At 44.3% G+C, this 14,275-nt stretch overlaps 1 protein-coding gene across 1 annotated transcript in view; it reads right to left on the reverse strand.

Annotated features, from left to right (window-relative positions):
- The window catches only part of LOC119395884 (protein MMS22-like), a 123,499-nt gene that overhangs the window by 105,760 nt on the left and 3,464 nt on the right, over positions 1 to 14,275 (reverse strand). The window contains exons 3-4 of the mRNA XM_037662893.2: positions 12,065 to 12,236; positions 6,830 to 6,882 (exon numbers count right to left, since the gene is read on the reverse strand). Of these exons, the coding sequence (XP_037518821.1) occupies positions 6,830 to 6,882; positions 12,065 to 12,236 (225 nt within the window). The remainder of the gene's footprint in view (positions 1 to 6,829; positions 6,883 to 12,064; positions 12,237 to 14,275) is intronic.

Here is a 14,275-nt window from a genome sequence, read left to right on the forward strand (position 1 = left end):
AACTAATCTTGAACTTCTAAGAATGTCTTCTTACTGAAGGCAAGGCGCATACAAAAAGTATACAATATCAAAGTTAGCTGGCGGCTGCGCACGGACCTTTTCTTACTGCGAAATTTGTCTTTAGTAGGACCAACAGACCTTAAATAAAAAAACTTTGACGCGACTGTGATGTGCTGTACAGAGAATCAGAGAGCGGCATTACCAGTAAATGCATGGCAACCTGAGCTCAAGGTTGTGTATTGTTATTTCCTGAATTTCCAATTCCCCGCATGTCATTCCAGCGATGGTGGCAGACTAATTTTTTACATAACAGAAAATGTTCTAGGATATGAGCTTGCACTTGTCGGTAATCCATTTGGAACAGGTACATCAGCAGATCGTATAGCTGTTAATGAAACACTTGCTTGATGGGAACTTGTCATTTTCAGGCCTTGAAAGCTTTGCTAGTTTTAGTGCGTATCAGTCCAATTGTGCGACGCAGTTGTCTAATGTTATTTTGCTGTCAATATCCTCGATGAAAACCACATGGATTAATATGTCCCCCTGACTTCGCATTGCGCTTCTTAATCTCTATCTCGCACGAGCAGGGTGACGAGGATTGACACACATTTGCATTTAGCACTGTGCTTCTTTGGCGAACCAGAACGCTTAATAGGATCGTAATCATGAGCTTTCTTTAAAGCAAATGGAGCCGTGCAAATGCTTATCAGAAATAACATCTAATTTTCACCTTCACTCAGCACGAGGGTAGAGTGTTGGCACAAAAATCTTGTATCTTGTTCTTTTTTTTTTCTGTTGCAGTAAGTAGCTAATGGCCCATTTATCATGGCTGGAAACCTCCCTTTCACACGACGGCTCTCAAGGTCATATCAGTGATGGTTGAGCTGTCCGCGGTCACGGTTTCGGATTCATAAAGTAGGCTGGCAGGCCGTCGAAAACACAAGAAACGGCATTAGGCCTGAGGTGCGGCTTGCCTCTTGGCAACGATGAGGCGTTGCCGTTTATTGTGAAGTCATCACTACGGATGATATCCAATGAATCAAAGTACTTCACACACACATGCTTCGAATCGACGCTCAAGTCGTCCGTTTCTTGCCGCGTTATGGCTTCCTTCCAGTTCTCGAGCTGCCCACAAGCACTTGGCTTGCAAAATAGCGATACCTTTTAGCTAGTGCCCTTGTAAGCTGAAACGGCACCCCAGTACACAGCACCTGAACAGCATCGCCACGCGAACATGCCACTTCAACTGTACAATACCTGACTCTTGGCTCTTATCTAAAAAGTAGGCGTGTGCGAATAGTAAATTTTAGGTTCAAAGCGAATAGTCATTTTGGTCGAATAATTTCGAAGTATATTTGTCATGACCCAACCAACCTGCACAATGTTTTTTTGTTAAATTGCAACAAGGCATGTGCAAATGTCATTCTTCGTGGTTCAAAGAAAGTGGAAGCAACTTTGAATAGTAGCAGGATTTGACTTTCAGTAGAATGCAAGTGATAACCTGTAAAATTTATGTTTTAAAATTTACTACACTTAGAGCATATAAGCCAGTATAACAAGCCTTTAAACTTAAAAAATGATGAATTGATGTGAGGGTAATATGTTCATTTAACCTTAAACTGGAGCTTCGCAGCAGTGCGAATTTTCCCTGGAAAGGTGTATTCACCGTAAAGCACCCCTTCAATGCAGCAAAAGCACCTTTACAGGGGGTTACAAGCGGATTAATGTACACCTATTTGTTCATTTTGAATACTTCGAAATTTCCAATAATTTAAACAGTGATGTTACCAAGGGCTTCTGATTTGGAGCAATTTTTGGAGCAGGAAAATTTCTATCTTGGAGCACTTTGGAGCAGGTAATTTTGCATCTGGGAGCACTCTGCAGCAGCTAATTTCCCATCCTGGAGACGTTGCAGAAAGAAGTTGCATTTACATTCAGGCACCTGAATAATTATTATGGGCTCTTATGAAGAGCCAGAAATATTTCGATTCATTGCAAATCTCATGGAGAAAATCATCTGAGGAGCACTTCATATTTCACTCAATACAAAAATAAGAGCGTCATGCAGTTAAGTGTTCTGGAGTAACCTCTTCAGCGATTATTTCAGCGACTTAAAGGCGAAAGCCATCTTCCCTTTTTTGTCTTCTCACTCGATGCATTGATCCTCCCCCCTCCCCATCTGAAAGGATTCTGCACCTAACGTGGTTATGCACCGCCTCCATGGAGGAAGGAACCTTCCTCCATGACCGTCTCCAGGCTCGGAGGAATCTTTCTGCACGTCACCTGCTTTTGCAGTGCCTCCATGATCGTCGCACTAATCACGAAGGCAGTGCAAAGCGATTATGTCATGTGATGACGTCATCATGTGACGTCACAGTGTACGACGTCATGATGATGCCAGCACGTGATGATTTTTCGCATTGCTTGTGTTGACGCCGCCGACGCCGACAGTTAATTTTCTTAATTTTCGCGCTTAATGGGGCACCTAAGGCCCATCAAGGCATTAATCTTGCGTATCAGCCTAACCGTTAACAGCCTGGCCTTACATACCAAAATGGCCTCCACCATGTCACCTCTGTGCCACGCGCTGAACAGCTTCGCTGGTTATCTACCTCAGAGAGTGGAATGGCTGCTCAGTTTTTTTTTTTCTTTTTATTGCGACAGCAATTATATGGGCACACTCGACGGGTTTTTGCCGTCGTTGTCACTTTCCGTATAAAATCAAAATTGATAACATCGCCCCGCGTATCGTATGTTCTACCCGCAAGTAAAAAGCTCGCGAGCGATGGCGACGAACGCGGCTGAAACGGAGATGAAACGAACCGGCCAACTCCGTTGCGCGGAGGGCGCACGCGATAACATTCCCCCGCGTGCTAGGCCTGCCATCGATTGTTCATGAAACAGAAAGGAAACGCCTTGTCAGTTTTTCATAAGGAGCATAAAGGGAGGCCAGGGGAGGGGAGAGAGGGGAGGTGTGTCGCTCAAAGGGCGCAGTCGCTGGCGCGCGCTATCTCGAGGCATCAGGAGACCGCTCGTCAACTTACAGTGCTCTCAACGCTTACTTCGCATTTAGAGAACTGGCAGCATGAAAGTCGCTTCGGTCCCTGCAGCGACCATATTCCCTTAAACGATCATTTTGTTGAGTTACGCGAAATCGGATCCAAAAAAGTTAGCTGCTAGCCTCACTTCATATAAAAATACAATTTGTCGGTATCGCATTCATTGTTTTGCCTTTAAGCGAAGCTGACTTTCTCTTTTAACCCTCAGCTATACCCTGGGCCGTCAAAGGAGGGCCCGCTACTGACAGTTGCGCATATTAAAACCGAATTCAGCTGCTCCAACCAGGAGGCATGCTTTTATAAATGAGATGAAATTTAAAAAAACAAGCAAGCCAAAAATTTCAATTGGGACCCTAGCACGAGCTCGAACGGGCAGGGCCTCCTCGGGGGTACTTCCCGCAAGAGCGATATTGTTCCATGTATCTATTCTTAGCGTTCCCAGATTTCATTCCGCGATGTCCAGAAACAGAAGTGAGACATTTTAGCGGCATGCGTGAAGTTATTATTCAACATTGCTTTAATTAAGTGCCACGCGACGCTTGAAACGACCTACTAGCAGCGTTTCTAGAACAGACGATGTCCGCCAATGAATCGCCGCCGCACTTTCTCGCTACCGATTGGCCTAGACGTCGCTTGTCCAACAGAAGCTGCGCCGGCACCGTGCATGGCATCGTGGCTTACTCGGGAGGCACGCGCGAGCGCTGTTTATTCTGCGGAATATAGTTCTGGTCCGGCCCCAAGATCAAACAGCACATGTCTGGACGCGCTGGTGGCGTAATTGCCGGTGATAGACGCCCCCAAACCAGTGACTCTGGCGCAGTTTGGTGCAATTTTCGTCGATATTATCAGGATGGCGGAGTAAATCCAATTTGGCGCACTTTTGCGCAGTTGGCGCGGGAGTGGAATCACTGTTTAAATTTGAATCGAAGAGAATTCGAATGCTATAATATTCGTTCGAATATTCGAAGTGCTCGAATATTCACACAGGCCTATTAGAAGCAATGAGAGGTACAGAGTACACATGCAAACTTTCAGCTCGCGCCGGCTGCATCTGTGGTTTCTGCAGAATCTACCTGAATAAAAGTGGGCTCGAAGCTGCGGTGGCGCCGCAGCGTGGCAGCTTTGTGCGACATATCAAGCACCCACATAGCATGACAGCGAAGTTTCGTGACCAGACAAAGTGTTGAGCAACTATGTCTGTACTAATCCTGTGCCTTGAAGCAATACAAATCCATGCCGCGCGTTTAATCATTGGCAATTACAGACAATACTCAAGCGTGACCAATATCATGTTGAAACTGTCACTTCCATCTCACGAGTCGCTTAGAAACGATTCAATTACCTGCCTCCTCCATAAAATCACAAGCACCGAAGCTTGCAACACATGTTCGGTTAACAAAAGCTTTTTAATTTACCGCCTTTGCCCCGCGCTATATCACATTGGAACGGTTTTCCAGATAGGGTGGTCAATGCGCACAACCCAATGCATTCAAAGAGGAACTCACACCATGTTTACATGGCTTCATCATTACAAGATACTATTGTTAAAATGTAGAAATGTATAAAAAGTCACAGTTTCAGCGTAGAGGCGAAGCAATGAGTGTGGCAGCAACAAATCTGAATGCCATACAAAGTGAGGCTAGCAGCTAACTCCTGTAGCATTCGACCTGGCCTAACTCAAGAAGACACTGGCGTAAGGAAATGTGGCATCCACAGCGAATGAAGTGACCTTCATGCTGTGTATCGCTTCAACGCAAGCTCAATGGTGGGGAAAAGGCACTTACAAAAGGTCTGAGCCAACTATTGAATCCTGTCAAGACTGGGCACGCACAACCGTGCCCGGCCCATCAAAGTATCCGGATTACTTTCAAGAACCTAGGGTTCTTTAAAGGACCAGTAAACAGGCTCCAACTTTTTTAACATGAAAGTGTTTTATGCTGGGTTCCACCAAGACTTCAGTGATGTATTTCCGTCACGGAAATGACGTCGAAAAAATGTACACGATCAGACTGCAAAGAAAAAAAGTTACGTCAACGGGCATCGAACCCACGACCGCTCGGTCCACAACAACAGATGCCGGGCACGCTATCCACTGCGCCACGGCCACAGACTCCAGAGGCTTTACAGACGCGCCTTTTATATCTACCACTCTCCCGGTCGGCGGGGTGGTGTTGCCCTATGGGAGCGGTAAAGTGAGGGAATTCGTCATTAGTACTGTAACACCTGCAACGCGTTACACGTCCGTCCTATTCGGCAAGTTTTCAATAGAAGTTCAATTTTCTCAATGCCTTAACACACCGCAAGGTAGCAATCTTAGCCGAAGCGTCGTAAAATCGTTGGCCTTGCTCATAGCATCACGCTAATCAAACCAAAAATAGCTCTGCGACGCGCGCGTGCCTCACCTGGCTGTTACACCACGTTCCCCGCTCACGCGCTCACCTCGAGAAAAATCGCGGCCAGGGGGCGGCACGACGCGCTTTGCGTTTCCTTCTAGTTCGGCCGTGGTGTTCAATCACATTTTAACATGCCGCGGAATGGCGACCAAGTTCTGTGTCCAATATGCGACGCTCTTCTGGCCATCACACTTCGTTCTCTGATTAGGCTTTCCCTGTTAACTACTACAGCTACCACAAGGTTTTGTGTAATCATTGAACATGGACGTTAGTCGTCGGCATAGAGATGTACCACCAAGCATCAAAGTGGGTGCATCTACGTTAAACGGTGCTATAGCTGCCAGACATCAATATACATTGTGCAAACTCTCTTATATCAATGTACAGTAAACATACAGTTACTTCTGTAAGGGCATGCTTTACTTTCGTGTTATTCCGATTTCTATGACGGAGGGATCAACCATCTTTTTTTACACTTCCCAGTCAAGCTCGCTAATTCGTGCAGAAGGCTTGCCCATGGGCAACATTGTGTAGCTATGACTTCGTTGACTGGTCCTTTGCACTAAGAAACGGTGCCTTGGCCCTGCGGTGATGCAGTTTTGGCCACGCAGTCTGCATTTTTATTTTCTTGTGGTGCCCTCTGCCATTTTGATAGAGTCGAGACTACCGGGACAAGTGCTATCGCCAGAACAGAAGCCTGCCAGATTAAAAGGCGTCTTGCAACCTCTCCGCTAGGGGAAGGGCACATGTGCCGTGGCATATCCATTTATCTCACCAGTGCCTCGCATCACACTTTCTCTCTGCGCTGCTCTGACACGAGTGACACATTGAGGAAGCCTTGCTCGGTCGTTGTCTGCATGCCAATGACGTAATTGCTGATGTCTCGTTACGTTGCCGAAGTGGGCGTAGTCACGACACCTACCCCTCTTCGCTGTCGAGAAAGGTGGGAAGAGTGAGCGAGAAACCGAAACCAGTCGAAGTGGGTTGTTCTATTATCTGTAACTTCCTTACTACAGCATTTATTCGCTAAATTTTTGCAGTAGCATGTTCACATCCTACTAGTGTGCAGTTATCTCTCCATCACAAATGTTGGACTGCGAGGTTGTTTACTGACCATTTAAAATGCACCTAAATATAAGTACACGAATGTTCTTGCATTTCACCCCCACTGCAATGCAGACACCGTGGCGAGGAATCAAATAAAAATCCTTGAGCATAGCAGCGCCACATCCCAGCCACTGAGCTATCAGGGCAGGTGTTTCTACTCATTAGGGCCCTTCACGTTGTGCTCGTAACGTAACGTGCTTCACAGCGCCCAGTGACGCTTACGCCATCTTGACTGTGGAATAAGCGGAGAACACAAAACGACAGACTTACCAAGTGAGCCCCTGTGGATACCAGAGTCGTTTTGCAGAGCAACAATCTTTGACCTGAGAAAGAAATGTATATACACACGCTTACATAACCTGTACAATGCCACACCTGTGTGCAGATACTATAGTCGAAAACGGAAATATCTGACTAAAAACGGATCACTGAATAGTTCAATATACAGTGAAATCTCATCGATACGATTCTGCATAATACGTTTTTCAGCCTAATACGTTTTTCGGCCTAATACGTTTTTATTCCCAGCCAACGTCCCTTAGAAATAATGCATTTTCATGCATTACAATCACATTTTTGCCCAAAATTGGATAATACGACAGCGAAAGTGAAACTTCACTGAGATGTCTAGAAATCCTACGTTTATTCTTCTGTATACTAGCTCAAACCTCATTCCAACAAGTCACGATCTGCACGTTGCAGAGCCGCTGAGGCCGCAGCAGCCTCAGTTTTGCGGCGAAAAGAGGCACGACCGCTGGCTGCATCCAATGATGATGAACATGCGCCAGGCGCAGAATTTCAGCAAATTTCTGAAGAATTTACTCCTAGACGTTGAAAAGAAGAAAGTGCAGCATAAACTGACCAGCTACTTCAATGTGGCTCTATAAAAACGAGTGGCCGACGGAGTACACATATTTTCCTCCTTTTTTAACCTCTTTGGTTAATACGACTTTTGCATAATACGTTTTAATTTTCGGTTCCCGTGAAAAACGTATCAACGAGATTCCACTGTATTCATAACTAAAACACAAAACATGCCTACCTGATTGCAAATCAGTTCTGCGGAATCCCACAAGGTGGCGGAAGGGTTAAGAAAGGGAAAATAGAGTAGCACGAAGCCACAAGGAAATCCATACGGTACCCCGGACCAGGACGAATTTTTCGGCAACTAAGAGGCTTTATTTTCCGAGAAATCCGTGTGGATTTCCTTGTGGCCTCGTGCTACAAACGGGTGGTTGTCTATTTTCCCTTTCTTATGCCTACCTGAAGCTAATCTATAACCTTCAGATCTATAGAAAAGTCTCTTGAGATTGTCAAGAGTGAGAATATATTGATTTGTTTCAATAAGGCGTGCCAAAGGCATGGAAGTCTAATGATAATCTATTTTCCATTCCCACCTTCTTGTGAAGCCTGCGTTTCAGACCAGTTGGTCTTTCACTTTCTTAAAACAATGCGAAGATTTTCAATTTCCAATAACGAATGACCATAGCTTGCTTCAGTGCACGAAGTTTAGTCTTCTAGTACTCTTCACCACATTGCACACACCACTGTAGTGCGATGAAGCTTATCAGAGATTGAAGCGAATCCATTGTTGTGGGATACAAATAAAATCCCAGCTGTGCGATCCATCGACATTTTCAGACACACTGGCATCATCTGTCACCACACCGTGTCACCACACCAACACATTGCTGGTCTGGTTGGTGGGCGATTAATACTAGAAATGCGGTGCAGCAAAGCACAGCCTTTTTTGTGTCTGTCCTAGTCAACCTCGTCTGTCGACTTTTGGTGCTCCCCAACACTTGTTTACAGACTACGTTATTGACCTGTTCAGACCTCCAAGAAATGTGGGCAAAGCAAAGCACTCTCAAATGCACGAATATTTCTTTCTTTCTTTATTTGATACTGTCAACCCTATTCTTGGGGTCATTATGGCAGGATGATATGTCAGGAATGCATGATAGATAATGTTCTTACATGAAGCATAACATTCCATGTAACACAAATTCACAGGTGTAATTGGTAAGCAACAACAGAAAAACAAGGAACAAGGAAGAGTCATTACACAATTAAAAGTCAAACAAAGGAATGCTCGTACCATATATAGCAGGGGTGTGCGAATATCAAGTTTTCAACTTCAGAGCGGATTCAAATAATGAAAACGAAGTGTAAATCAAATCGAATATTGTTCAAATGTTTTCGAATAGAAGTAGTACACCCACTGACTTTTGCAAGCACATTTTTTTGTTCACCGACCAGACATGAAAAAAGTAAATTTGTTGCACAATAAATACTGTACAGGAAATTTATGTACTTATTGTACAATGCTATTGCTTTACAGTACCACATACGGAGTTATTTAATGTCAAAAGATGCATAGCTGCTCGGTATTTTTGAGGAGCAGTGATACCGTTGTGCCTGTCACAATTCCTCTAGACAACTCCTCACAGAAAATTGCACAGAGCCCAGGCAATGACACTTATTTATTTATTTATTTATAGAATACTGCGGACAAAAAGTCCAGGCATGGTGAGCAATATACACATGATACACACTAAATGACAAAATGAAACAAGGTGCAAAGCGTTTTTTACACAATTTCAAAGCGATTGTGAAGCGTTTTTACACAAGTTCTTTGGATATAAGACGGAGGGTTACGACTTACGACGAAAAAAAAAACAATTCAACAACTTGGTCATAATACAATTCTAAGGAAGTCATGAAAGAATAGTGTTTACACAAATGGTCAAGGGCATTGGGGAAATGCTTTGGTTAGTTTATTCCAACCATATATTGTTTGTGAGAAAAAGGAGTACCGAAAAGTGTCAGTCCTTGTGAAGATTGGCGTTAGAGAATGAGGATAGCGGTGCCGAGTGGGTCTGCTTAACAAGGGGGATACGTATGCTGCGGTGTCTAAGGATAGCCTGTGGTTTACTATGTCTGAAAGAAACTGCAGTCGACTTTTTTTCTTCGAATTTGTAATAGTTTTATACCATTTGCCATTAGTAATGCAGTGGGGGAGTCTGTTGACATAAATTTACTATAAATAAATCGTACTGCTTTTCTTTGAATTCTTTCTAGGTTTAGAACATTAAATTTTGGTTGGGGATCCCAAACTATGGAGGCGTACTCAAGTTTCAGCCTAATTAAGGAAAAGTAGGAGAGCAGTTTAACACTAGGCGGAGAAGTCTTGAGCTTGTGGCAGAGAAGGCTTAATTTACGGAAAGCGGCAGAGCAGATGTTATTTATGTGCAAATTCCAGGATAAGGTCTTGTTAACGTTAAACCTAAGTATTTATAGGAGGCTACTTTAAGTAAAGGTGCTTCAGCTAAATTGTATGTGTAGTCTAATGGGACTTTTTTGCGCGTCACACTTGGACTTTTCCAGACAGGTTCGTACCCAAATTTGGCTTTGTTTCACAAAATTTATCCGGATACTTACACTAGCAACTCGTGCCCCCATTGCGAGGAGGTAGATAATTTAGAGCACATGCTCTGGTGATGCCCTTTGTTACCGGGCAGCGATTGAGCCATTCAAGCCAAGTGGTTGTCCCCCCATCGGAAGCCCCAGCGACGCGGATAAGCTATGGGCCGTCCAGAGAGGCCACGATGCGGTGGTCAGGGTTAGCCTGCCTGTCCCCTGTCCCAACGTGGGAAGAGCCCACTGTGCGCTAGTCACGTCTCTCAGGACAGTCTAATACAGTTTGATCAACCAACCAATGAAAACAGCCATTTACTAGACACACCACTGTTGATGTGTCAATCTCGTCGTCACAGTTTAATCCTCTAAGCATGCTTTAGTAACTGGGAAGAGCAATGACAACTAATTGACATGATGTTCAGTGCAGGTGTTTATTCTTAGCATATCCCAGAACGCTGCTGGGTTTCCTTATTTTTAGACATTACTCCTTAATTTTGCAATGGCTCTCCACTTGTTTTGGTGTTTTTGTTCAGTATAATTTCGGCACTCTATTGCAATAATGTGCTCAGCCTCATACACAATGCCAATGCTCTGGCCACTACACTTGAATACTGGCACAACATTTGCAAAATTGCACTGGAGAGGGGGGGCAATCTGGCAACTGAAACTAATTTGCTTATTTTTGCATTAAATTTTGCAAAATTTATCACAGGTACGTAATTCTTCGTGCTGATTTCAATTCTTGTTATGAAGTGTTGTGGTGTTTGAATATTTCAAAGAGTAAGAATCGAATGTTGAAGTATACGAATCGAATATTGAACTCTACGAATCGAATATTCGAAGTCTCGAATATTCGCACACCCCTAATATACACATGAAAACACAACTTCTTCTATAAAAATACAAAATGCTTCGAACTCCAACTGGTCAAATTAAAAGTGTCACTTTCAATTCTGAGGTAACACATTGCACCCCACCCCCCAGGAAAAAAAAAGAAATAAAATACAGGATTTGGTTATAAGGCAAGGAACTTGAGACCATAGGTTGGCAAACTTACTCATGAGTCGACCCACTCAGATTCACTCAGACTCAGATCGAGCCGCGAGTCTGAGTCTGAGTGAGTCCGGGTGAGTATTATGCTGGTGAGTGCGCGTCCGAGTAAGTCTGGTTGAGAAAAATTTCGGTGAGTCTGAGTCCGAGTGAGCCCTAAGCGCAAAATATACTTGTTGAGCGAACCTGAGTGAGCTTCGCACTCTTTTGCCTACCTAGGGTTCTATCTACACAACTTCAGCATTATTATCAGCCTTATGTGGGCCCACGTTTATACTCCCATCGACTCACACATACTTGAAAGCACTAGCGTTCATACGTCAGCTCAATATTTATTGATCAGAGGCGTGAGTTACGAAGGGGAGCAGGTGCTGTAATTCCCCACCCCCCTCTTCGCAATCTCTTTCACAGGAAGTTCTTGGTATTGGTAAAAATATCTTGTGGGGGCCATCTCTTTCAATAAAAATGTCCTTACCGGATTGCAACCACTGATAACTCATATTCGAAAGTACGAGATCAAAAGGCGCCCAATAGAGCACCAATTATTCGAGATATTGGTCTTAAAGAGCATTGACACCATGGTTGAAAAAGCTAATTATACGCCAACAGACTCATGAATCGACTCACTCAGACTCAGATAGAGCCATGAGTCTGAGTGAGTCCAAGTGAGTCCGGTTGACGAAAATTTTGGTGAGTCTGAGCCCGCGGTAGCTCTAAGGGCAAAATATTTTTCATGAGTGAGTCTGAGTGAAGTCCACATTGTTTGCCGACCTATGCTTGAGACTGCTTTTGACCACTTCTGATTCTCTACCATGCTTGCATTTCATCCCCATCAAAATGTAACTGCAATTACTAGGATTTCATCCTGCATCCTTATGCCTGGCACAAGCCCGACACTATAGCTGCCGAGCCAGCCTGGTGGTTCCAAAGAGGCCCATGGGTGTGTGACGAGTGACTGAGTAATTTTAGAAGAGGCTATAAAAAGCATTTCAGTCCTTGAGATCAAAAAGAGCAGTTCCACACTGTCCAGCATACCTTACTGTCCAAAACAGCCGGGTCAGCTGGGTGCGGGAAAAGTGGGTGCGGCATACTGGCTGTCCGCACAACTGGACGTAAGGCACGTCGGCCGGTATGTGGCACCCCACTGCTTGCGGACGCACGCCAGCAGCGCAGTCAAACAAGATGCCCACATCTGCGTCGGTCAGCTCTGCAGGACACAAAGGCCGCCAGAGTTGGAGAGAGAGAGAGAAATACGAACGAGGGAAAGGCAGGGAGGTTAAGCGGAATTGAAGCTTCTAATTTGCTAACCCACACGAGGTGCAAAGAAAGAGGAGCAGAAACAAAGCAGGCCAAAAAAAAAAAAAGAGAAAAACATGAGTATTATAGCATCTCCTAAAGCACTATCATAGAAAAAATTCACTCAAGCCTCGACCAATTGCGATTGCGACAACAGTTTAAGCCGGCATTCCAAGCAGTGGCATAGCCAGGAGGGGGCACACCAAGCCAGTGCCCCCCTTCCCCCCCCCCCTCCCCCCCGCGAAATTTTTTTTGTCGTGGCACACAGAGCACAAAATGACACTCGATCACATCTGCCTGCCCTTACCCCACTTCAGATCAAGGAGGTGCCCCCCCCCCCTCACAAATATTTCTGCCTATGCCCCTGATTCCAAGGTTGTCTGTTCCGAAAGCGGCCGGTTGTCAAGGTGGATCATCATGGCCACTAGCGACAGCCTGTGGTCGTGTTTAAAAAGATTTTGTCAAGCGAAGCTTATTACGAGTGACAGGTTTTGGTGCTGGCAGCGTTGTACATGAAAAGCCTGCTGACGAGCGTACAAACATGTGACCCACGAAAATGCACCGGTCACGTGTATTTGTATGCACCGTTTTCCAATAATTGATGCTCTATCATGGGCTTGTCAGCGACCAGTCATTTCTGATATGGCAATCCCATCTTTAACGAGGTCACTTGGCATTTCACGTTGCCTCATTTCATTGTTGCCTGGATATGAACACGACTGTCGTTGTTGCCTATAGCAACTGAAGGCTTGCACTGCTAAGCTTGTGGATGAAGGCGCAGTTCCCGGAATGGAGGAAGGAAACTGTTAGAAGGGAGCATTGTGCAATGCAATAAAAAGAAAGAAAGAAAGAAAAGTAGTAGGTTAGGGAAGTACACCCTTTGCTTGTCCCCATTTTCCCGGTAGCGAAAGGGCTCCTCAATTTTCTTATGTGGAAATCTTCACAATTATGGCATATAGACAGAGAGAAACCGTGGCACCTGCAATATTCCAAGTATATGGTGCTTCTTAGCCTGTCTGGTACCAGCAAAAAAGAAAGTGAACCTGTCATTCACATCAAACAAGACATCTGCATTCTTAAAATATTCCAGTTTTGATCAGGAGCGATTCACTGACACATATATGGTGGGCAAGAATCAATGCACGAAGAATCACACTTCCTCGATGAGTAGCAATATCGGGCTATTTGGTAGTCCATGATGTCATCCTATCGTAAACACTTTTGGACAAGGGAGAAACTTTTTTTAACTTGTTTTCAGTTTTTAAATGTTACCGTTGTTTTTATCTTGTTAGCTGGCAGGTTACCACTTTCAGCGCGTCGTATTTGTGGAAGTAGATTGGCACATTTGCAAGGTGTTTGTTATAAACACGTGTCCGAATAATAAAGATTGAGTTGGAACTTCAGCTCTTGTATGTGCCACTTTCATTTCATACCTGGTTCAAAAGATTTTGCACTAAGACGACATCATGGTCTCCTAAGTGATTTTTATAGACACTTAACACTCAAAGCGTAAACCCACCTTACGTAATCAAAGCATAATAGTTTGTGCAACAAAGAACCTCCTTACATTATTGTCGAAAGCAGCTCAAAACATACATTAATCTTGCTGTGATGTTGTAAGCTCAAAGTACAAAGCGGTGATCCCAGCTTGTGATTGCACATTATTACAGACCATAATGCACATTATGATACAGTACTCAACAGGAGCCGAATCAGGAAAGCTTCCTCCTGGAGCTGACATTCTGACAAAAGCACTGGTCTTCATCAGGACAAAAAATGAGGTGTCTTTTTTTTTAAAGAGCCAAGTCCACTTTTAGTGAAATTGAGAAAAACACAGTTGTTTGGTACTTACAATATGGTCGGGCCTGCTCCAAACACTTTTTGCCAGTGTGCTCCTGTCACCAAAACACCTCAAGTTTATATTTCAGCTAAAATCTATATAGCCCACTA

The sequence above is a fragment of the Rhipicephalus sanguineus genome, chromosome 6 (assembly GCF_013339695.2).
Source record: "Rhipicephalus sanguineus isolate Rsan-2018 chromosome 6, BIME_Rsan_1.4, whole genome shotgun sequence".
Taxonomy (NCBI): Eukaryota; Metazoa; Arthropoda; class Arachnida; order Ixodida; family Ixodidae; genus Rhipicephalus; species Rhipicephalus sanguineus.